General features: G+C 41.7%; 1 protein-coding gene across 1 annotated transcript in view; it reads left to right on the top strand.

The window, feature by feature from the left end:
- The window catches only part of adam19a (ADAM metallopeptidase domain 19a), a 166,011-nt gene that overhangs the window by 61,888 nt on the left and 80,695 nt on the right, over positions 1-23,428 (top strand). The window contains exon 3 of the mRNA XM_076725023.1: positions 6,511-6,587. Coding sequence (XP_076581138.1) covers positions 6,511-6,587 — 77 coding nt within the window. The remainder of the gene's footprint in view (positions 1-6,510; positions 6,588-23,428) is intronic.

The raw sequence follows: 23,428 nt of genomic DNA, 5'->3' as shown, positions 1-23,428 counted from the left end.
TACCATGTCTGTCACAGCATGAGGTAGCATCAGAGCCAGGAGATCCTGACAAACATCAACACATTCTCAAACAAGCTGGAATCAGAACAGCCACAGCCGTTGACTTGCGTTAGGAGCTGATATGTGATGCTGTTTGTTGGACAATGAAGCGAGGATGCCGTATTGCTTTTGAGTGAGGCCTTTTTAAACATTAATTGAATGGCACAGCAATTGATACGTTATGCGTATCATAAACAAATGAGACCATGATTGAAAATGGCAGAAGGTAGATAGGTAGGTCAGAAGGGATGTAGAAAGAAGGGGTTGCATCTGTTTATGGTCGGCAATCCAATACAGAATGGCACAGATTGATTTGTAACAACCGGTGTGGTTCCAAGTTGATTAGATTTGATTTCAATTTATAATAGTACAAGATTTAAATAACAGATTTAAGAAAACACACGTATTAGTATTATTGCTTTTGGCAGCATCTACAGAATGCATTGACCTTTGTAGATTAAGCATCATTACCTCAGCAGAAGAAGCCAGTTAGTATGCTGCGGCTAGTTCAGACTTGGCTGGAGCAAATGCAGCAGAGACAGCTACACATTTAGGAAATGAGTTTTAACTATAGCCCAGAGAATACTGGATTTATTTGGGCGATACTGGCATCGATATTGGGCATTTTAAAAAGATCTTAGTCTTGGTCCTATATTGATCAAACTAGTTCTCATCAACCTCATTCGTCTTTTAGGCGCTTATAACAAAAGATGGACAATAGCAACTATCATGTCTTTTTTTTTCTCCCAGTAATGTCAGGGCTGTCTGCTATCATTACAGTTTTCAGAGACACCAAAATGGAAGTGAGGGGTATTCTGCTGAAAAACTGATACCTTGCCCCAGTTGCTTTTTTGGCCTGACAGATCACTGGAAGCTGTCGACACCCCACTTTGGCTCAGGAGGGGATTGAAGGGAGCAGTAATGAGTACCTCGCTGTGTGTGCCCGTACTCATCCACCCTCCGCCTCCACCTCTCCACGCTGCTCTCCTCTGCCTCTCAGAACAAGACTTGTTTAATTTGAGCAGTTTTGACGCACATTTGACATAGATTAATTATAGAGGCTCTTCATGTCATTTAGCGAGTCGCATACAAACACACACACACACACACACACGCCAGCAGAAGAAACGTTTCTTCTGCAGCAAATCGACTCCATCCTCAGCAAACCACAGCAGCCGTCCCTGCCTCAGCTCTCACATCTCTTCCACCGTCCTCAGCATCCCTCCGTCCTCCTCCGCCCTCGCTCTCCAGGCCCTCTCTGGTCTCAGACGTGATTGCCTCCTCCTGTAAAGCTCCATCCACTCACACCTTTCCTGGCCCTTCTCCATGCTGCTTCACTGATCGGGAGAAATTGCACTGGAGATGACTAGAGCTCCTTCAACTATTTCATGGCCTAGTTTCACTCAGATAAGAAAAACAGTCAAAAAAGGAAGGAATAAGTGAATGGTTCACACCCAGTCAGTCATCACTGTAAATGGAAAGCTCAATCCTGGAACCTTTTTTTTCTTTTATTTACTATCCAATATTTAGTTGTTAGCAGATACTCTGTGATTGAATATTTTGCTTCCTCAATAGACATGACACTGACAAACCTTTTTCCATGTATCTTTTAGTACAATTTAACTGAGCGGGTTTCAGGATTTCTGGGTAATGGTTAGTGTTACAGCTGTATATGTCGATGTTGATGTTAATATGATGGAAATAGAATAAATGAATAACCACATTAATGTTCAGGTTTCAGGTGTAGTCAGTGGGAAGGAATTTCATTGCAAAATGATGAAACTTAAAGCAATGCATCACTGCTTTTATTGTTCGTGTTACAACTATTGAATATTACTGATAATCAATGGAGGAATCTCACCCCAAAGGTGGAGGGGAAAGCTGTAGTTGTAGTTTTTGATGTCTACATTGTGTAGGCAAACTTTGGTCATTACCACTGCCAATGAAGATAAGGCTGAAGTTGTCTTCATGTCTTCATGTCATTTTCTGTTGGTGAATGGGGAGTTTAGTTTAACCAGTCACCACCTGACATGTAAACTGCAGTAGCTGTTTCCTGATGATTGAAGATGATTTTTTTTCCAAGTTCTACAACTTACTAAGTTGATCTTCTTTAACTGGGGAAAGCAGCTGTCACACCGCTGAACAAACGGGCAGCGGTTCAGAGATCTGGAACCTCTTTAATTGTAATTGTTGTATTCAGGGCATTAATTTGAAAGGCAAATTCAGGTTTTATAAAACTTGGATCTTTCGTAGTTTGGGCCATCATTGCTATCGGTAATGGTACATTGTACACCTCCAATACTGACAATGAACTCATTGGGAGTCAGACAACAAATAAACCCCCAGGTTAGCTAAACTTAGTTGGAAGAGAAAACAAAGCTGAGGGCTGAAATTATTACCCAAACTGTCTATTAATTGCAGTTTACAGACCCACTTCTCACTGCAAGTTTGACCTACTGTCACTTGCTCCTGTGTCTTGCCTCATCTGGCTTCACCGAGTACAGTGTCACCATGTTCTCAACTTAGTCAGTACAATAAACCCATGAAAGTAAGACCCAAGTTAAAGCAAACCAGAATCATCTAAGGTCTTGTGGGGCCATTTGGGGGCAACCATTGTGCAAACTGGCAACTTGAAGTATGTTTTTGTGTCATTAAATGTGCACACATTAACTGCCACTGAAGAGGGTTACCAGGAATCTTGTAATGCATGAGATGAGCCTTAATAGAGTGTAGCTATTGTCACTGTGGCAACCCACAGCCACATCAAAGATCTGAAGAGCACATACATCATCACATCTTTATATGTTTACTGTTATACCCCTGTATAATAATCGCTGCCTCTCAGGAGGAAAGGGGGGGATTGTCAGGGCCCTCTCATCGTATTCTTAGCATGTAGATTAGACAAGCTTTGATCCATCTAATAAGCCGTCCTCTGGCGCAGTGTGTGTTTGCTCTGCCTCACTGGAGCACAGAGAAGGCCCAGACTGGGAGCTCCATCTGATGCATGGATGCTGCTGTCTTCACCCCCCTCCACATCTATCCACAGCCCCCGCAGATAAGCATCAGCAGCACGACTGAATTCAACAACTGTCGTCTTCCTTCTTGTGCTGTGTCTTTGGCTTCCTCTTTTGTCTTTTCCTGTTGTTTCTCACCATTGATTTGTCTTTTCCTGTTTCTTTGTTGTGTGGCTTCTGCCTCTGTTTCAGTGTCTGTTTGTGTCTCCCCAACTGTCTCTTTTCATCAAGTGAGCCTCTTGAACAGGACTCTTCTAACTTCAAGTGACTTCTCAAACTCTTCATCCCTCTTAATCGCCCCAGCCCAGTTTTTCTTCTCTATCTTAACCTTTAGGATGTGGTATACTAAGAAAATCCAAACTGACTGACATTGAAACATGCAACCACACACGGTTTAAATCTGTATACTTAATGAGGCTTTACAATGTACATTTATTTGCTCTTGAAGCAAGTGAGGGTGCAACATGAAGATTTAAGCTGTGTAAACCTAACCTCAAGAAATCAGGAGAAGCAGCCCAAATCAGTCAGAGCACAAACACCAATGGCCGCTGTGAATTGGCAAATGTGAGGATCTGGAAGCACTTTGATCAGTGAATGTGCACAATAAACAGAGCCTCTAAACCAATCTTTATGAAGAATTGACCGTGAGATCAGTGGCATCCTCAAAAATCTTTCAGAAGGCTGTCAGATGGACCACCACCATTATACGTACTCATTACCCAAAACATATTATCCATATAGTGGCGAGGTGGGCCCAGCTGGAATGGTAAAACCTCGTCCTCGTACTACTGGGTGTCACCAGTGGTTTCCCTTCTCACCTTGTTTCCTTTGTCACGCTTGCCACTCACCCCCCACTGTGACCCCGCCATGACCAAGTGAGGTCTTTAAGCTGGAGCTGGGGAAGTTTCACAACTGAACAGCTGAAAATTATGCAAGAGAAGTGGAAGTGCATCTGCTGAGCATGTGTCACTGGATGTTGAGAATGACAAGTTTAATGATGTGGGAAAAGATGGCGTTGAATTCACAATGGGTTGTTTTGTTTACTCAGAGACGGTTGATAGAATATGGATAAGACCTGTCAGCTCTCAGTTAATCCCTCTTGATTGTTCTATTGTACGTAGTAAATGATTTTTGCTGCATTCACACATTAGAGAGGTAACCCTTTAACTATCATGTGCAGGGTTTTACCTCAGCCTTTAGTCTTTGGGACTGTCTGAACTTCTAAATTGGTGTGTAAGAACCTTTACAAAGAAGGAAGTTTGTATTAAATGTGCATAGGGACAAGGATGCACAACAAACACCTATTCTAAACCATTTTACCTGAGCAATCCTTTGGCCAAACAAAAACATACCATTTTTTATATTCACTGTCATTGCTCTTCACGTTATGCAAACATTAGAAAAATTCTACATGTCCATCCACCTCCTTGAACTCCACACTCTTACTTTTCTCTTTGCTACATAAAAACAGACTAATTCCTGCATTGACACTGAAGGTTAGCATTGAACGCTAATCAAGATGAGACTGTCAATGACATCCCATTGAAAAAGCTGAATATACAAATCTCTCAAACAGCAAGGTCAATAAACTGCAAAATGCTCATCAGTTAAGCCAAGATGTTTTCAAACAGGTGCATGTTGGGCACAGAACTGCTTCACTGTCACTCATGACAAAAGAGTGGAGCTGCAGGCGCTCAGTGATGCAGTGTCTGAAAAACAAGATGAAGAAGAGGCATTCCTGGAATCAGGGAGGAACATCAGGAAGCCGGCGCAATTTTGAAATAACTCAGTTTCACCTTGAAAGAAGATTTCTTTTTCACAGACAGAAATACCTATGTTGCCTTTTCATTTCAGAGCACAGAGTTGCTATTTGAGGTGAAGCTCACTTGAAAATGTTGGATAATCAAATATGTAATTTGTTCTGCAGCAACACTGAGTCTAATATTTCTTTCTATAATAACTGCAAATCTGTCAGTTTAGCTCACATGACAGAAACGACTAGCCAACAGGAGTTTAATGTCGTTTTGGTTTACCCATGATTATACATGTCCAGCACAGGTTTCTTAATTTGAATGGCCATGAGTGGTTTTAAATGTACACACATTGTCCACGTAAAGAAATGGATAAATCCCACTCTGTCAGTGGAACTCACACACACACAATTCACACACAAAACTGCATAAGCACGGTTGATAAATGACATTCACAATCTGTCATCCCTAACTTAGAATGGTAAGACGTGGAGGGCAAGAAAATATGAGAGATTCTGACATTTAAATCTGACAAGACAGTGGCTGCAGTGACTGGCAGAACACACGGTGTGGGAGGTGCAGTTCAGGCGTGATGGCCGTATGCCGTCGCGGCATCAAACGCACCACCCAAACTCTGAGCTCCTCGCATGTTAGAAAACTGTACGGTTTAGGTCTCTTTGATACTGTTGTAGGACTAGCAGGCATGCAGTGTCACTTCACATCAGTCTGACAGAGACACAGTTGCACTCTTCCTCGATTTTAAAAGGATTTTCTCAGTTGAGACAAGTGTAATGATTTCACGGTGCTCGTAAAGTTAATGGTGTTTGAGACTCTTGTCAGCTATGCTGCAGCGAACTTGAAGCAAAGAATGTGGCACAGATCGTGTTGTTCAAGCATTTGGACAGGACTGGTTTTACTTGGGAATGTTTGCGATGTCATTTCATTGCTCATTGTTCTTAGTGCGCGGTATTTCTCTCTATAGGCACAGAAGGGTTCTGTGCATGAGGAAACAAAAACTTAAACCACTTCGAGTTGTTTCCTTGCGAGTGGGATTTGACAGCTTCCTATGGATCACTGTTATTCTGCAGAACTGCTGTCAGTCAGCAAAAAAAACAACAGAATTCAACAAAATTCAATTGTTCAACTATAATTTCCGCTTGTCGGTGGCACTTATGTCTGTTCAATAAGATTCATCACAGTGAACAAAAGCTTTCTGTTTGGAAAAAATGCATCATTTCTCTACTTTTTCAAGCAAAAACACCAGCTTCTTACATTTAAGGATTCTCTCTTTTCTCATTTTGAATATCTTTGGGTTTGGGACTTTTGTTTGGACAAAACAAACACTTGTATCACATCACCTTGGGCTCTGAAAAACTGCGAAAATGTAATTTTTTTTTAGAAAACAATTAGTTAGTAGAATAGTCAGTAGAGAGAAAAAAATGGTTAATTGCAGTTTGAACTGAAAAGCATTTATTCTGAAATGGATTTAAGGAATTAGATGTGTCAAATGTGTTTATCCTCCACTCAGGTTCCATGGCTACTCAGCTTGAAATTAACTACCTTCGGGCAGCTTGTTGACTTTTACCTGCGGGCTGAAATGGTGCTGTAAAAGCACTTTGATGCTTTTAAATCACGTTAAGTAAAGTATTCCTGGTCAGGCCTCCCGCTGCTTTGACCTGATCTGATCTCTCTTCTTAACCCGACAGGAAGACTACCCAGTCAGAGGAGAAATAGTGCTCTCATCCAATGACCTCCAACTGGTGCTACAAGTGGAACGTAATCAGTGAGTATTCCTTCTCCTCTACCATCGTGCCTGCCTCAACACCTTTAATAACCTCCTCTGCCTTCCACCTCAGAGAGAGGAATTAATTGGGAAGTGATAATAGAAGGAGATATCAGAAAGCTCCGACCGTGTCTGTTCTCTCTCGCCTTTGTCTCGACTTTTTTTTGGTCAATCTGTGCTTTAAGATGGAAGCTCAAGGTTACAAAATTTCTCCACGTCTTGAAAGCTTATTAAAGATTGAATGGATGGCCTTAGGATATGGATGTGCTAGTCGTAATGGCAGTTGGTAGCTCAGTAACCCTAAAGCTACAAATGTGAGCTCTTTTAAAAGAAATGTTGAGAACACTTAGAATTTTTTGTGAGGTCAGTTGTCAACAAAGGATGCTGAGAATCACTGACTTTGAAAAAGACAGCTAATGTGCCGTTGGACACATTATTTGATGGTCATGATAGTTGCTAGTCCATGATCATGAAAGCGATGTGCAACCAATGGCATCTAGAGCTTTTTCCATTTAACTCGAGAGATTAATGACATGCTCTTGAATCATTGCTTTAGCTACTCTTTGCTTCTTTGTAATGGGAGCTGGGAGTGTGTAAGTGACACACATCGGGGTACAAAGAGAAACAAGGCTAATCAGAATGAGCACTGAGTCCCATGAAGGGCACGTGGAACAGGGTTCAAGGCCAGCAGAGGTTGTGATGTTCCTGTGATAACATCAAGGGGAGCTCCGTCGGGTGCGTGCACATTAGTCCGAGACGTGCAGAGACTCCCAAGGTGGACCACTTAGCATGCTCGTAAAGCCTGGAGGTGGAGAGAACATGTCTGAACACCTCCCCTCTGTTCATCCGAGCAGAGATCTCTAACCTAACAAATAGATCCTCATTAGACCATGGACATGAGGACTGCGTTTAGGAATCCTAGTTCTAATAATAAGGCTTTAAATTGAAAATGTTTAATTATCAAAACATAACATTCATATCACATGTTTACCTCAGATGTAGCTGAGATGTCGTTTCAGGGGGAGCTTTGTCAAGTCTAAGAGAAGAACCCGGATAATGTCATCGGGCTTGACTTTGACTCTGAGCTGCATGTGTTTGAAAGACATTTACCAGGCAGTCTACCAGAAGATGTTATTAAGTTGCATTATGGGACGAGTAGGATTCAGTGTTTGACCCATATTAGTAACTAAAACTCAGGATATGTCTGTCTTTGCTGCTTCAATTTTGACCATTCCTTCCTCAACCTGTCTCTTGCACATCAACACTAAACACACTAAATTGCTTAAATAGCCTTTTAAATTGCACTTTTTCATCAATGTTTTCCAACAGCCTTGAACCTGCATCTATAATTATGCTCTTTTTAGCTGTTGTTGTGCATACCACTGACTAGTATTTGTATTTGAAACTCCCAGCATCGTTAGTTTGTTGTGTATTTCAGTCCAAGTCACGCTCACATACTGGATACATAGGACTTCAGTTGCTTGGAAACAGATTGATGACTTAAAGTAAGAGGGGAGAAATGGAGGGTCTGATACAGACAGTTAGGCAGGAAAAGAAAAAGCCCTGAGACAATGGTGGCATACACGAAGCAGACAGGCGGCGATGAATGAGATGGCGAGGCGGCTAAAGCCTACAGAGAGTTGACTGGTGACGGCACACTAAGTCTGGGCCAGGGAGCCACAGTGTGTGATACAAGACAGCGAGTTGGCTGAGTCTGTGCTTATTTTAAACCAGCAGTTGAGTCCCAGCGAAGCGCTCGAGTTTGGTCTGGACTCGCGAATGTAGGTCAGAGAAAGAGGGACACATTCTGGGGAAGCAGTCACTCTGCTGATGGAGGAGTCACTGGGAATATTACAGGAAACAGAGTTTATTTTATCTACTGGGCCTCCTCCGCTGGGACAGGGCTGGAACTGTCCAGGAAGAGGCAGGGTGTTAGCCGGCCAAGACCGTGACTTCTGCACTTACGAAAGAAGGAGAAAATGTATGTGGTTGCAATAGAACAACATGTACTGTATGTTAAACAAAGGCTGTGGTGAAAGAGCGTTGTCCTGGAAAAGCATTTTATTCCAGGAATGAAAAATACAGTCGTGTTATTGTACTAATGATGATGATAATAAGAATTTCTGTAATGAATATTTGGTTAGAATAAAAGTATCTTGTTTTAATTGTATTGATAGGAGCGTTATCACGACCGTGCATCTTGTTAATAGGAGAAAATGATATTTTGTTCTAATTAAAAAAAAAGTGCTTTGTTGCCAAATCAAAGGAAATCAAAAATCTCATCATGTCAGAAGTATGGCGGCATCATTACAAAGTATATTGTCATGAGGCGAAAGATGTCTTTTTGTATTGATGAAAGGGATCCCAACAGTGTTACTGCCATCTTCTCATTTTGGAAAACAATATCACATCATATCAATTTCACAATGTCATTATGAGGAGAAAAGGTGCTGACTGTGTCTTGTTATAATGACAAAAATACACTGTAAAAAAAAAAAAAAAAGAACCCAATTATTCCCACAAAATATCTCACTAGAACCAGAAAATATATCACATTATAATGAAAAATAACTTATCACAACAAAGCATGGCTTCATTATTAGCAACAACATCTTCTTATGATAAATGTATCAGAACAGAATGTCTTCTTATTAGAGGAGAATATATCTTTATAGTAAAAACCTAATTGTTCCAGAAGACAACACCAGCAATAAAACAACAATAAAATCCCTCTTTAAAATCCTAAAAACCTCATGAAAGACATATTATTATGTCCTCACACCAACAAACCATCACAACAAAGCACCTTATTATAAAGAGGAATAATGCCACCAGACAGCAGCAACACCACAGCACATCTCCTCAGAATGAACAAAATGTTATTATACTTTAAGTACCTTATTATCAGCACAGATGATGTCATTAGGACTAAAAACATTGTCCTAATGAGAGAACTCCCTTTATCACAACAGTATATCTCATAATGAAATATCACAAAATCTCCTCCAAAGATAAAACATGTTAGAATAAAATTATCTTCTCATCACGTGAAATGAGGTCTCTATAAGGACAGAAAATGAAAAACCTTAGCAGGAGTGCTCTAGTCACTTTTTATTTGATTTGTTGTCGTTTTGTTAAATTGACTGGATCGTAATTAGTGATCACGCTGCAGTAACATTTGCTGAAGAAGCTTGTTCTGTTGTGTTTTGTCTGTTTTTCTAACCTTCAGCCTCCAGCAGATTCTCCTCCTCGCCGTCCTCTCAGCGGGGGGGGGGGGGGGGGGACTTTCAGGTGAATGCCACACCTGAGACATGCTAAATCAGAGCGGTAGACTCATTCACGTCATGTAGTTTAAACAGACATGAGGGAGGAAGAGGAGCGCAGAGGGAAGGAATGAGAATGAGCCGGGAGTGTGCTGAGGGGTAGCTGACCTTCACACACACCCTGAGAATAGACTGAGGAGACAGAGCATGTGAGTGGGGAAGCCTCTTTGTGATGTGTGTGTGTGTGTGGGTGTGTGTGTGTGTGTGTGTGTGTGTGTGGTGGGTCCTGGAATGCCAGCTGACCTAAGGCAGGACATGCCTGTGCTGGCTGAGTTATTCACAGCAGACAGATGACAGAGAATGTGCTGCCGGTTCATCTGTGAATCACACATTTGTCCATGTTGACGCTGGTTCAAACTGATGCAATGAATGAAGCACCAACACCATCATTTGCATGCTGGCAGCTAAGACTGACTGAGTCCCAGCTCTTTATTACGCGCTCATTTTAAGCAAGTGACTAAATTAATTATAGCAGTACTGAAGTAGACTGAGGTTTCTGACTGGAGGTTGAGTCAGTGTGATGGGTAGTGTAGGATTTCAGAGAGGCTTGTACAATGCATAGACACTGTAACCTTAAAAGTAGGCAAGCGGTGATCTGAAAGGACAGATATTGCAGTGGGAAAGCTAGAACGGAGAATGAGAGGCCACATCTCAAGACTCGGTCAAGCATGTGGCCATAAGGGTGAGTGGATATATCAACATGCTGTAAAACCAGTATGAGATCGAGGAAAGCTGTACTGAATGACTCAGATTTGTAGATCTGATCAACAGTGTTAAACAGTACTAGAGTATTAAAAACCTCCATAGTTAAAAGAAAGGTAGAAAACTATAAATAAGGCCCTGGTGGCCGATATGAGACCGCAATCTAAAATTATTGCGGCTAAGAGGTAACTTAAATTATGCAAAAACAATGCTGTCGACTGGGTTTATCATTAGTGATCTGGAGTCATGTGTAGCAGCTATGCCGTCCCCTCTTCATGAGTCACATGACACTTGTAAACTAGTGTAATTTGGGGGTGATGCCATGCTTTACTGTGCCAAGTCTATGCCCGGTTCCTCATTAAAATATTCATGTGATGTCCTGGAAAGTATGACAGAGTGATTCAGACTCCGCTAGTGATAGCTGTCAGTTAGCACTTGACTGCTATCCAGCTTGAAAATTCATGCTGGGATGTTTATGTGCAGTACAGATGGACCTGTCCACTCGCAGACTTTCAGATATGAACTGCCAACAGCTCATGAAATGTAATGCTAATCTGACCACAGCTGTCGACAGCGGGGCATATTATGTTTTCAGGAGGTAAGTGTTGTAATTGCATGTGCTGGATCAAACCTTGAGATCTATTCCCCCATCAATAATTATTTCATGGATAGCAGTGCTATGAAGAAAGCAATTTCCTCATCCAATCGGAAAAAATCTCATAACAGGAAAGGTAATTCTTAAACAGACAAAATGAAGCAGCTTTCGAGGGAAAAAATACAGTATGTAATAAAAATCAGTTTCAAATTGAACCGGCATAGTTTCCCTTTATGAAATCAGGAAAAGTTCCTTCAAATCAGAAAGTGAGAAACTCTATTTTGCTAATGGTACAGGTGACACCGTTTAAACAGCTGCATATCTGTGTGTGCGTGTGCACTGAGCTTGTACAAGCAAGCAAAACAAATTAAGCAAACGTACATTATTAAGGAACTGCCAGCAGGGTAATCATCATGTATTAAATATTAATAGCATCAAAACAATTGACCATATCATTCAATTAGTTTGCACAGGCTGGCGGTGCTCAGCGGCTTTATCTCCTTGCCTCAGTATATCTCGCACGCACAGCTCAGGATGTTGGCATTGCACTTAAAGACCACATTTAATTGTAATTGCAGATTTTCTGTTGAGGGTTACTAGATGAAGTGTAAGCTCTCTTTATGTTAATGAAAGTCTTGATTACACTGCCACCCTGGGATGATATGTAATGAAATGGGCAATACACGCTATCCATTGTACATAATGATGAGGTGGACCCTTGCAAATGTGTCTGGTTCAGCTAAATGTATTGCTGTACTGCAGGCGGCAGACCCGACAAGGTGTTAATTAGGACTCGAGTCCTCTGAGAGACTGACTTCGCAAAGACAAGTTGAGAGGAAACGGCACTTTTTAAGCACTCTCCTGGCAACAGCTTTTATTATCCCAGTTCCTTCATCGATTTTCCCCAGGAGATACTAGTTTGTTTGAACTTGGCTGCAGCCCCGCAGTGTCTCCACTTTAATAGTGATTAAAATCAATAATGAGCTTTGTTCTGTTAATCTGCTCTAATCCAGCTCGGGTTGTCAGCTCAGAGGATGACTGGCAGCTCCGAGCCCGGCGCGCCCGCCTCCTATTTCGCGAAGGAAAATCCCAAGAAAACCACTCCGATTTGGAGCCACTTCAGCTGGCAGGATGAAGGGATGAAGGGAGTGAAGGGGGATGATGGGGAGGGGGTGACGTATGTGTCAGTACCAGGAAATGTCCTTCAAAGGCTCTGTGGAGTGTGGGAAAGGCAGAGACTCTACAGAGTTAGAGAAGCTCACAGGAAACAGAATAAACCTTCAGTGAAAGTTGTGGAGGTCAAGAAGGGTAAGGATCTGGAAGAGGAGAGTTAGATGTAAAGACGGAGTGAGACATAGAACAGGTGGTGGTGTTAGGGTGATGTGAGCCTTGGCCTGCCAGACCTGTATACCCTGCAGACTCTGTAGTGCTTCCTGTTTGGCATGGGCGGAGGAAGTCCTGTTCGAGCAGCTGTGCAGCCTTGAAACATAATATATTTACTTCACAGTTCTGCATGCTTGTGTGTGTGTGTGTGTGTGTGTGTGCACAAACACACACTCTCTGACATCTTATGCGTGCACTGTACAGTCCTGTTCACCATTGTGTTTGTATCCCTAAAGACAGCGTAGCCTCATCTGTCAAAGTGTGACCTTCTGAAACTGAATGTCTGAGACAGACCACGACCGAGGCTCAGTCCTGCAGGGCTTTGTTGCCATCTCTCATTTCACTTCACGCCTAAAATCCAGGATGACTGATGGCTGGCACAAATCACACTTCACCCACCTTTTCCATGCCCTCAGATAGAAAATGATACACCGCAGTCCATTTGTACACAGTCAGAAGGTTCTTGAAGTCAGTAAAATGTCTTTAAGTTTTAATCTTTGTTCAAAACTTGGAAAGGTTTTAATTCCGCATGCAGCTGTTTTCAATTTGACAAATGAATGATTTTAGCTCTCAGTGTCTTAGTTTTCTGTAATGAGTCCATTCAGTTGGTGTATATTTAATATGTATACAGGCAATATAATACAGGAAGCATTTTAGGCTAATTGTTGCAATGAAAATTACCTTAAATGTTCATTTGAGTTGGGTCTAGACAGCTGAGCCAAATTCAGTTGATGCAGTCTCACATCGTCTCACATCGTCCCTGCATGGCATTCCCCACATCCAATTTCTGCTTCAGTCTTGTTTTGAGTTTTGAAAAATCATGCGAAGACTTTAGCTAGCAGCAGCCAGCTTGGCCTTCCTAATGTTAACACATGACCGCTGTATCTTTGATTCTATGCTGTTTGTCTGAGATTTTGTCCTCAGGGCTAATTCTAATGATGCTAAATGCTACAGAGTGCACATGGCTTTATCGTATTCACTCGTTGGTGCGACCCACCCGCTTCAACTTGACGACTTCTATCTGTAACGCTCATCCAGTGTGTGCTGTGGCATTTAATTATGTTTTTCAGATGACGAAATGCTGCAGGATGTGACCAATGTTTGTTGCCCTTGATATATTCTCAGCGCCACAAGGCCTTCCAAGAAATGCTTAGAGCTTCACATAAGCTTGTTATTCGCAGATGAACATGATGTCCGCAGAAAGCTGAGAGACTTGCATTCTTCCTGTCTCATGCAGTAACTCGCAGAGGTCAGAGGTTGTGATGTAGGCAATATGGAAGTTTCATTCTTCATTCAACGGTTTAAATTGCAATCGGATGAATCAACAGAGCTGAAAGACAAAGATGAATGTTTACACCAGCAAATCAGGATAACAAATAGTGGTTTTTCTAAGATGAACTGTTAAAACTGTGAACATTAGCATCCACATTTGCACAAGGGGTCACAAAGTCTCCTATTTTACTGGCACCAACATACAACCCTGATTCCAAAAAAATGTTAGCACGCTGTGTAAAACATAAACGAAACAAAATGTGATCATTTGTTAATCCAACCAGAACAAAGACAATATATTTAATGATGTTTGACCTCATCAACTGCATTGATTTTTGTAAACATCTGCTTATTCTGATTTTGATGCAGCAACACGTTTCAAACAAGTTGGGACATGAGTAGCTAAAGACTGGGAAAGTTGTGGAACGCTCCAAAAACACCTGTTTGGAACATTCCACAGGTAAACAGGTTGATTGGTAAGAGGTGATAGTATCATGATTGGATATGAAAGGGGCATCCTGGAAAGGCTCAGTTGTTCACAAGCGAGGATGGAGTGAGGTTCCCCACTTTGTGTTATAGAAAGGAGATTACTGCACGGGCTCTGGAACACTACATAAAACCAATGTCAGTACACACATTATACACAAATGACTGCATTTTTTTTTTTTTTTTTTTTTTTTTTGCCTTTTACACAGAGTTTGGAATAGTGCTTGTATATTTGCCCTGAACAATCATTGCTGCTTTTGTTTCCAACAGAACATTAGCCTTGATCCTGTGACAGGGGTTGAGGGAGCTGACAGCACACTTCACAGATGGGTGATGGCCCATGACCAGACACTGAGGCCAATTAGAGCCCGTGTGACAAACATAGTGGTTCCTGGTTGTCGTAGCTAAGGTTGAAGTTGGCTGTGAAACATGTCTGTCAGGTCATCCCTGACTTTGTTGGATGTACGTTACTGAAAAGGAGAAGATAACTGAGCCTTTTTTTTTTGCTCCACGTTGCCTTCACTTTCAACAATCTCTACCACCACCATCGCTGCCATAGCCCCGGTGTGCACATTTTTGAGTAGGTTCATGTCAGTTAGTGTAGCTGTGGTGACCACGAGGATATGCTCTTACGCTACATCCCCTTAGTGCACCACTGTGAACACCACTTAAGCTTTTGTGTTGCTGGCTGCCAAACATCAGTCACCATGTCCATCAAATCTGAGACCAAGAGAAATAAAATGGTCAATATTAAAGCTGCAACTCTTTTTTTTCTTGGCCAATTTTGGGCCAGCGGAGCAAGCTGAAAGCACATCTGACATAATATGACCTTTAAAGCCATGTTTAACAGGAAGCTTACGCCGGTGTTTGCTCATTTACAGATCTAGTTGAATCTGATCGACTCTTTAGCTGCTAAGTGTTGAGCTGTCTTCACCAGATGTTTGCTGTTTGGTGCTGAACAGGGAGGGCGCAGTCGGTTTACCAGAGCTTCTTCGCTGAAAACAGCTGCCTGCTGCAGCTGGTAATCAGGTCGATAAGAGCACAGTTTACAGGCGTAAAAACCAACCAATGGGCTGATAGAGGCTAGAATGCTCTTTAGAGTTTAGAGGAACTGCAGAGTTGGTGATAGTCCTCTGTGTGTGTATTGAATAATGCAGCTTTAATAAATATGAACTGATCTGAACAGTATATCATCAAACCCTGCATTATATGAGTAATCATTTAGCTTTGCTCTCTATCACTCGCCTCTTGTCTGGTAACAATCATGCGTTTGATCATTGATTGAGTCAGGTTGTCTGTTGTAGTGTGTAATCGCAGCCCCTCATCAGGCCCCAGATGCTGTCTCTGTTTTTCCAGATGTCTCTAAGAGGACCTGGGAGGGCTCCATAATTACATTAACTACAGCTCTACCATTGATTTTTTGCTTTTTTCCCCCTCAAAGCTATTAACTTAGCTTAACACTGTAATTACTATTAAAGTATTTATGTTCTCTGCACAGTGCACAATAAAGGGGATAGCAGTGTTTTGATGTAGCGTTGGGAAGCAGCACCTGAAACCTTGCTGTTATCATTTCTTTGTTGCCTTATCACCACTGCTCCCTCTTCCAACAGCGCTCAACCCTTCCTGCCGACATGATGAATGTCCTCTCTCAGCCCTCCTGTGTTTCTGTCTTTGAGGCTCAGCACAATATGCTCAATTCAGACATGCACAAATGTTCAATTACCCCCTTTTTTTTTTTTTTTTTTTTTTTTTTTTGCTTTTCTGTTTTGCTTGTTAGGCACTGAGTCGTTTTTCTTCTGATAAGAATGTTTGCTTACCATCCCTTTCAGCCCTCTTATAGGAAAACACAGCGTGTTGTCGGCCTTAATTTAATTTAAGTTGTGGAAGGTATGTTGTGTGTTGGTATAATCCATTATGATATGATTATGCAAGCGAAAGATGCTGTTTTGGGGACAGTTATCTCTTTCTGTATAGTGCTTGCTGCAACAAGAGAGGAGCCAGGACAGGCCAACTGTGCACCACCCCCCCCATGCTGTCAGATGTTTATCAGCCCATCTCAATGCTGCTGGTGCTGTGAACGCTCCCTGGGGCAGGGGGGCAGGTAGCCAGTGAAGTGGACTGAAGGAGTTCTGTGTCTTCACGGTCAACAGAAGATGTTATTCTTAATGTAGCTTGTTTGGGGTATGTGTCAGTAATGATGGTTAAATAAAAGGAGGAGAGAGGGAGAAGTGGACAAAGAGAGATGATTAACAACAGATGGCAATACTTAACGTGTGAGAATGTGTGCGAGCAAAAGGAAAATGTGTGTTTGCACATTTTCTTTTTGTTCCCTCATGTCTTCGTCTGTTAGTAGGGCAATGGGTCACTTTGTCTCTCTCAGCCCCCCCTCCCCCCGTTATCTGCTGATAACTGTCTCTCTGCCAACTCTTGGCAGTAGTTCATTTGTAGACATAACTAACAGCTGGCTGGGCTCTTGGGCTTGTTGTGTTGTTTCAGCTGCCCAATAAATGTTCTGTTTCCATAACAGAGCTAAAAGACACAAAGGCATTCAATCAGGGTGGAGCAGGGAGCAGTGGAAACCTGGTGAATTTCCCCGTAGTTCAGCATTAGGTAGAATGACCTTAGAATGTGCCCTGCAAAGAGAAGATAAACTGCTGTCGACTCGCTCCTCTGCCTGGGTAGAAACAATATCCCTCAGCAGAAAAACAACAGTATTCGTTTTATGGTCTCACACTTAAACTGACCCGTGTTTGTATTTTCCTGTCAGGCTCCCTCTTGTGGCAGTGCAAATAATTACGTAAGGCAGAAGCAGCATGACAATGATTCTGGGCATTCTGCATTTCAACAAAGAGGAAGTGCTCTGCTATTTTGTCTTTCAACTTGTCTACCCCAGAGGTGGCAATGTTTGTGGGGGGTGTAGATTGACATCTGCTGCTTGTGATCATCTTGTCATTATCAGTCTAATAATATAAAGTACCACATTAAAGAGTGACAGAGCTTGAAGAAAATGAGAGATGTTTTGTTACAAAGGTCTGACAAACATCAGCTGTTGTTTACGTAGCTGCAATAATTACATCAGTTGTCTTCCTCTGCTCTGGAATCAGTAGGGTTGGGTATCGTTTGGCCTTTTCTCACACTGATGCTAAAATGACACTTTAAAAATGGTACCTGGTGCCTGAATGGTGGAAGATGGAATCCTTCCAAGTAAAAATACAGCAACTCTAGCTTGAGGCATTTTAACCATGTCAAAGGTGAGGTACCTGCTGCCAGAGCCATGTAGAGAGAGTGCTGTGATCAGAGCAAGTTTATCGTTAGCTAGCAGTGGCATGTGCGTCTTGTGTTGCCTGTAATGTCAGTTTCAGAGAACCGGAGGGCAACGACTGCAATAGACAGCTGAGGCATTTAAGTGGGAATGAGACAATGCACCAAAACCTGCATTGTGAGTCAGTCTGGTAGATAGTCATATAGGAAGCGTTCTATGGTGTTACTAGGTTTTGGTACCCAACTGTAGGGATCAGCTGGCCATGTTACTGTTATAATAGTCATGGTTACTGGTCAGAATGTGTTGGTCACAGTGGAGACTCAGTAGTTACATTATTACACACAGTCCAGTTTTCAATTTCATGTTTTAGTTTCCTTCCTAACTAAACGTCAATCTTAGAGGTGGCAGACCAGAAAAAAGTCAAGGTAGCCTCTTTGTCATGGTCGTATAAGTTATGTAAGGCACAGCTGGAGTGTGACGCAGCTGTGCCTGGTGGAATCAAGCTGTTAGTCATCAAAGTGAAAAGGTCCAGAGAAAGCCAAAGGAAAAGTGGTTTGACCAAGAGTGCTTGAATGAGAGACAACTTCTGTCAAAGCAAAAACATGCTGTACAAATCCTGCTAAATGATAAATGGATGCTCTGCATTTGTACAGTACTTTTCTACTCTACCGACCACTCAGAGTGCTTTGCAATGCATGACACATTCATCCATTCACACACACCCTCACACCGATGGCACAGTTATGTAGAACAATTTGGGGTTCAGTGTCCCAAGGACACTTTGACACTTCTATACTGCAGATACCTATATCCTATATCAATATGTGAAGTTACACCTTAATGATGAAAGGGCTAGAAAAACAAAACTCTTGCAAGGCCATAAATCAAGAGTCATTCTGGTACAAGCTGAAAAACTACATGACGAGAGGGAGAAAATACCAATGAAAGACAAGGCAGAATGAACCCCTGAAACTATATGTGCAATCACTCATAAGCAATACTGTTTTGTAGCATCCTAAATTCCCTAATACATATCTTTCTAAATCAAAATAAACAGTAGAAGTCTCCTAAATACAGAACAACTGTATAAATACTCTCCACACTATCGTACAAGATGTGCAACAAGGCTAAAATATTTTTTGTTTAATCCATTACAATAAAGCTTTTCACTCTAATTGAAAAGAGTCTGGTCGTCTGAATGCTTCAAACTGCTGACAGATGCAGTCATGATTAATGCAATTCATGGCGAAGAGAAGAAAAATGCTGCTTTCAAATAGATAACCAAAACACAAAAGCTTTAGTCGGAACAGAGCTATAAGTCAAGGATGCCGTCTGAGCCCCACATAATTCAACATTTATATTAATGAGTTGGCAGCAACAACACTGCAGTCATCTGCATCACCTGGGCTCACTGTAGGAGACCAAGAAAAAAATGACTTCTAATGCAGACAACCTTGTCATAGTGTTGCCTACGAGGACTGCAGCGAAATCTGTCCTTGCTGGAGAAAACTGCGAGGATTGTGAAGTACCAATAAAAGCAGAAAAGAAAAGCTTTGATTTCTCGGTTAAGGAGGAAAGATAATCAAGTAATCCCAAATTGGCTTGACCGTAAGATCAGCTGGGTGGGTTTACGTTGCATAAAATAGAACTGAGAGATTTCCGGTCCAGCCAGAAAATGAGAAAATCCAATCAAATGAAATATTGTCAGAATTCTGTCATTTAAGGGAGCATAACTGGTGTCACAGAGCATATGATATGCAGAATACAGGAAAACAACTCAGCACAACCCATAGTGCAGTCACAGCCTTTGGCAGTGGTTTAGTCAGGTGGTTAAAGAGCATGACATCCACGGTGTGATTCCTTTTGTGACATGCCTTTCCACCAGTGCCCTTCGGCAGGGGGTAGCTGCGCCGCACCATGGTGCTGTGGTTCTGCTTGGTAGCAAGGCCGACCCCGGCTGACCGTGACGGTGGCCTCCTCTTAGCTGTGTCTGCAGCAGCTAAACTGTGTCCATGCTGCAGGCTACAGAGAAAGCTTTGTTATCATAACTCTGTGGTTAGCTCTCTGTGTCTTGACTTTAGTGTCACTTATACGTTCGTGTTTATTTTGCTGTTTACTTATTGCTTTCAGCCATATTGGAGTGGGAAGTTTCTGTCAATGCAAATCAAATCGAGGGTTCATGGCTAGCACAGACATGTCTTTAACAACAGCAGGGCAAAGTGAGGAGTGAATTGTATTAAAGGTGACATAGGAAGAGTGTAAACCATCCACAATGATGCCATTCATGTCAGCTTTCATGGGAGCTTACATTTTTTTTGTATACTCACAAAGTAATCCTTGTTGAACTTTGTTACCATCATGATTGAAGGTCGTCTTGTTTTGGAGTTTTTCATTGGATCACGTGGTCTTTTTTAACAGTACTCATTGTTATAAATTTTTGTTCTAAGTACTCCATACTGCCACAGGAACACAAAAATGGAGCTTAATTATTCTGCCAAATAGCTATCTGAAGCTAATAGATATGCCATTGTTACCATAAGTCTTACCAAGGCACTGCAGGGTGAAGAACAATATATAAAGTCTGATGGGATGGTTTAATGGGTTTCAAAATGAGTTTTGGGTTATAAAGAAAAACATATTTAGAAAATATGGCTTTGTCTGAATCCTTTTTCGAAACTCCTGCTTTACTTCTTCCTTCTCCACAATCCCTAAGGCCCAAACAAAGGACACAGCAGGAAAAGACAAACTGTCCTCTCCCCACAACTGTAATCTGCAGCTCCAAAGCACACCATAAAATCCTGTCAGCCGTCATCATGACTTTATGTGTTCTAAAACCTCAGCTGCACTGAAAAGTACAGGATCACTTCGAAAATGGAGAAAGAAGAAAATACCAAAAGATGAGGAAGACATGAGGAGCTGGAGAAGATGTGACTGCATTCTTCCTGAAGCTCTTGTCCAGCGTGAGCATGACTCAGCTGGTTTAAAAGGATCTGTTTTAGGAACGAATGGATCTGTCGTCACAAGGTCAGTGACTACGAAAGAAAGTCTTTCACCTTGTCCAGATTTTGATCATAATTTAGTTGCAAAGTTGGTTTTTGAAAACAGGTGATTCCAGGCCCTGACACCCTTTACACTTTGTACATTTTTGCATTTGTGTGCTTTATTTTTGTACAATTATTGATTGGCCTTGTGGAGAGCAACGTTTTGGAGCAATTACTGATTAATTGTCAGTTCGCTGTGGGGAATTTCAAAGCAATTTCAGGTTTTTGTTGTGCTGAAGCTACATAAAAACATTTAATACAGTCCCTGGCCCAGCAGAAAACAGCGTAGTGATTGAACAGCCATCATGACTAACTCTGCTCTTGAAAAACATAAAGAAAGAGGCCAATTATTTTTTGCAGCAGCTGTAGTAAGGTGTGCTTCACTGCCATCATAATACCTCAGTTTAGTCTGTTTGAATTGTGAAATTAAAGTCGAGCACCACCTCTCCAACATACCTTGCTTTATGCCCCCAAAATGTTCTTCTTGTCCTCATCATGGTGGTATGTGAGTCATGCTACCAGCGTGGTTCCATGGATGACAGTTTCAGTGAGTCCATCAGTCAAGTGAACCACTGTGGTCCAGACTGAAATATCTCAACTATTGGATGGATTGCAGGGAAATCTGGGACACACATTCATCCAGAGGAAGGATGACGATGACATTGGTGATCCCATGACTTTTCCCATAGTACCAGCATGATGAAGACAAGTTTTGTTTTAAGTGGAATGTCTTGACAACTAGTGGATGGATTGCCTGACATTTGGAGCAGACATTCATGTTCCCTCTGTATGCCAGTAACTTAAGTGATTTCCTGGCTTTTCATCAGGTACAAAGTATGACTTATATGATATTTAAGTTTATGACTAAATACCTGTCAAACTAATGACATTGCCATCAACCTAAGATATATTTTGTGTTAATTGGCATATGTTAGCATGCTAACATTACAGATGGCAAACATGGTGTATGTTAGCATTGTCATTGTGAGTGTGTTAGCATGTTGATGTTAGCAATTAACTCACTGCTGAAACTGCTACCTCTTTGGCCAGCCTTACAGAGCTGCGAGCATAGCTGTGCACTCTTAGGCTTGTTCATACATAATACGTCAATTCGTCTCTGACTTTACAAGAAAAATATAATGGAGCCCAACTGATGCACTCTCAAGTTTTAGGTTGTCACAGATTAGAGCTGAAACAATTAGCTGGTATAAAAGTAGTCGCCAATAATTTTGACAATCACATAATTAAGTCATTTTTAAGCAAAAATGTCACTGCTCACTGTTTTCAGATCCTCGGATGTGAATAAATAGTAAAAAATAAATGCTTCTGGGACTGGTTGTACAACTAGTTGTGGGCATGTTTATGACATTTTGTAGCCCAAACCCAAATGAGGTTTTCATCACTGGCAGTGATGTCAAGATACAGAGAAATATGCAGTTTAAAAACAAAAAAATGAGAAAAAGACAATACCCAGCAACAACAATTGCACCCTGAGGTGAAGTGGCTTAAGATCATCATCTTGAATTGTCCAGGGGCAGTGAGAGTGTCGATCTTGAGAGTGTGTTGCAGATAATTCCATGTGTTTGATGCACAAAAGCCTCGGTACTGTGGACAGGAGAGCAAGGTTGGTACAGTCCTGTGGTCCAGTACAGCATGGATGTTATATAGAATGGTGAATGTCCATTAAGGGATTTATGTATGAAAAGATGCAAGAGTGGCTATCAAGTGGTTATCATGGCTCTGTGACAGAGGGCCAATCTCCGGTAATGAATCTCAGGACAGGATGATAATCTGAGTCTAGGGGTTTGAGAGTGGAAGCAGCAGCAGGTCTGTTGATTACGTAGATCACCATAATGAAGGACTGATGGGACGACTGCCTCGACTGTGCTTTTCTTACAATTCAAAGGGAAGCTGGAGCTCTTCCTGTACCACAACTTTAGTTTTTGCCATGATTTGGTGGTAAGATTTTTGGAAGAGTAGTGTCAGCCCAGTAAAGATGGACATTAGAGTCTGTTAGAGAAAATAATAGAAATGGTAAACAAGACAGGGCCAGAACTGGTCTTTTAGAAATACTTTTAGTTGCTGGTAAAACCTTGGTTTGGATAATTCCAGCTTTGATGCACTGAAATCTTTCAGAAGGGTAATTCTGACAACATCTCAAAGCAAATGAATCAAACCCAATATTAAAAAGTGTCTGAACAAGCCGAGAATGATCAACTGTATCGATAGTTTTTGACAAGTTAATAGCAGCACAGTGCTTCCTTTTGTCCATACAAGAAGCAATATCCTTTACAACTAACAGCAGAGATGGGACTATGCACAGGGCTTAAACTGCATTGGTGAGGGCTCAAAACAGAATGTTTTGACGGAAATACTTGGAGCTGCTTATTCACCAGTGATTCCAGGATTTTTGCCAGACAGGGAAGTTTGGATATTGGCCGATGATTAATGAGATTGCTGTTTTCTCCTCCCTTATTCAAAGGAATCACATGAGCAGACTTCCAGGTACTGGGAGTTATACCAGTTGAAATGGAAAGATGAAATATGTGTATTATTTGCTCAGTGATTAAGGGAGTGGAAACAGAAGGAATCAAGTTTGTTTGCTTCGGTTGATTTCCCGGGATCAGTGGTTTGGAATGCATGGGCTATATCACTTGTAGAAATAGGTTGTGATGTGAGCTGAGAAGCCGTGGAGTCCTCAACTCCAAGTAAAATATCCTCGTGTTGGCCATGGTTCTTAAACAACCACATTTAAAGGATACCTTTAAAAATCTTTA

This window comes from Chaetodon auriga, chromosome 24 (genome assembly GCF_051107435.1).
Source record: "Chaetodon auriga isolate fChaAug3 chromosome 24, fChaAug3.hap1, whole genome shotgun sequence".
NCBI classification, from domain to species: domain Eukaryota; kingdom Metazoa; phylum Chordata; class Actinopteri; order Chaetodontiformes; family Chaetodontidae; genus Chaetodon; species Chaetodon auriga.
Note: the sequence above shows the minus strand (reverse complement) of the source record. Positions and strands in the feature narration are given on the sequence as shown.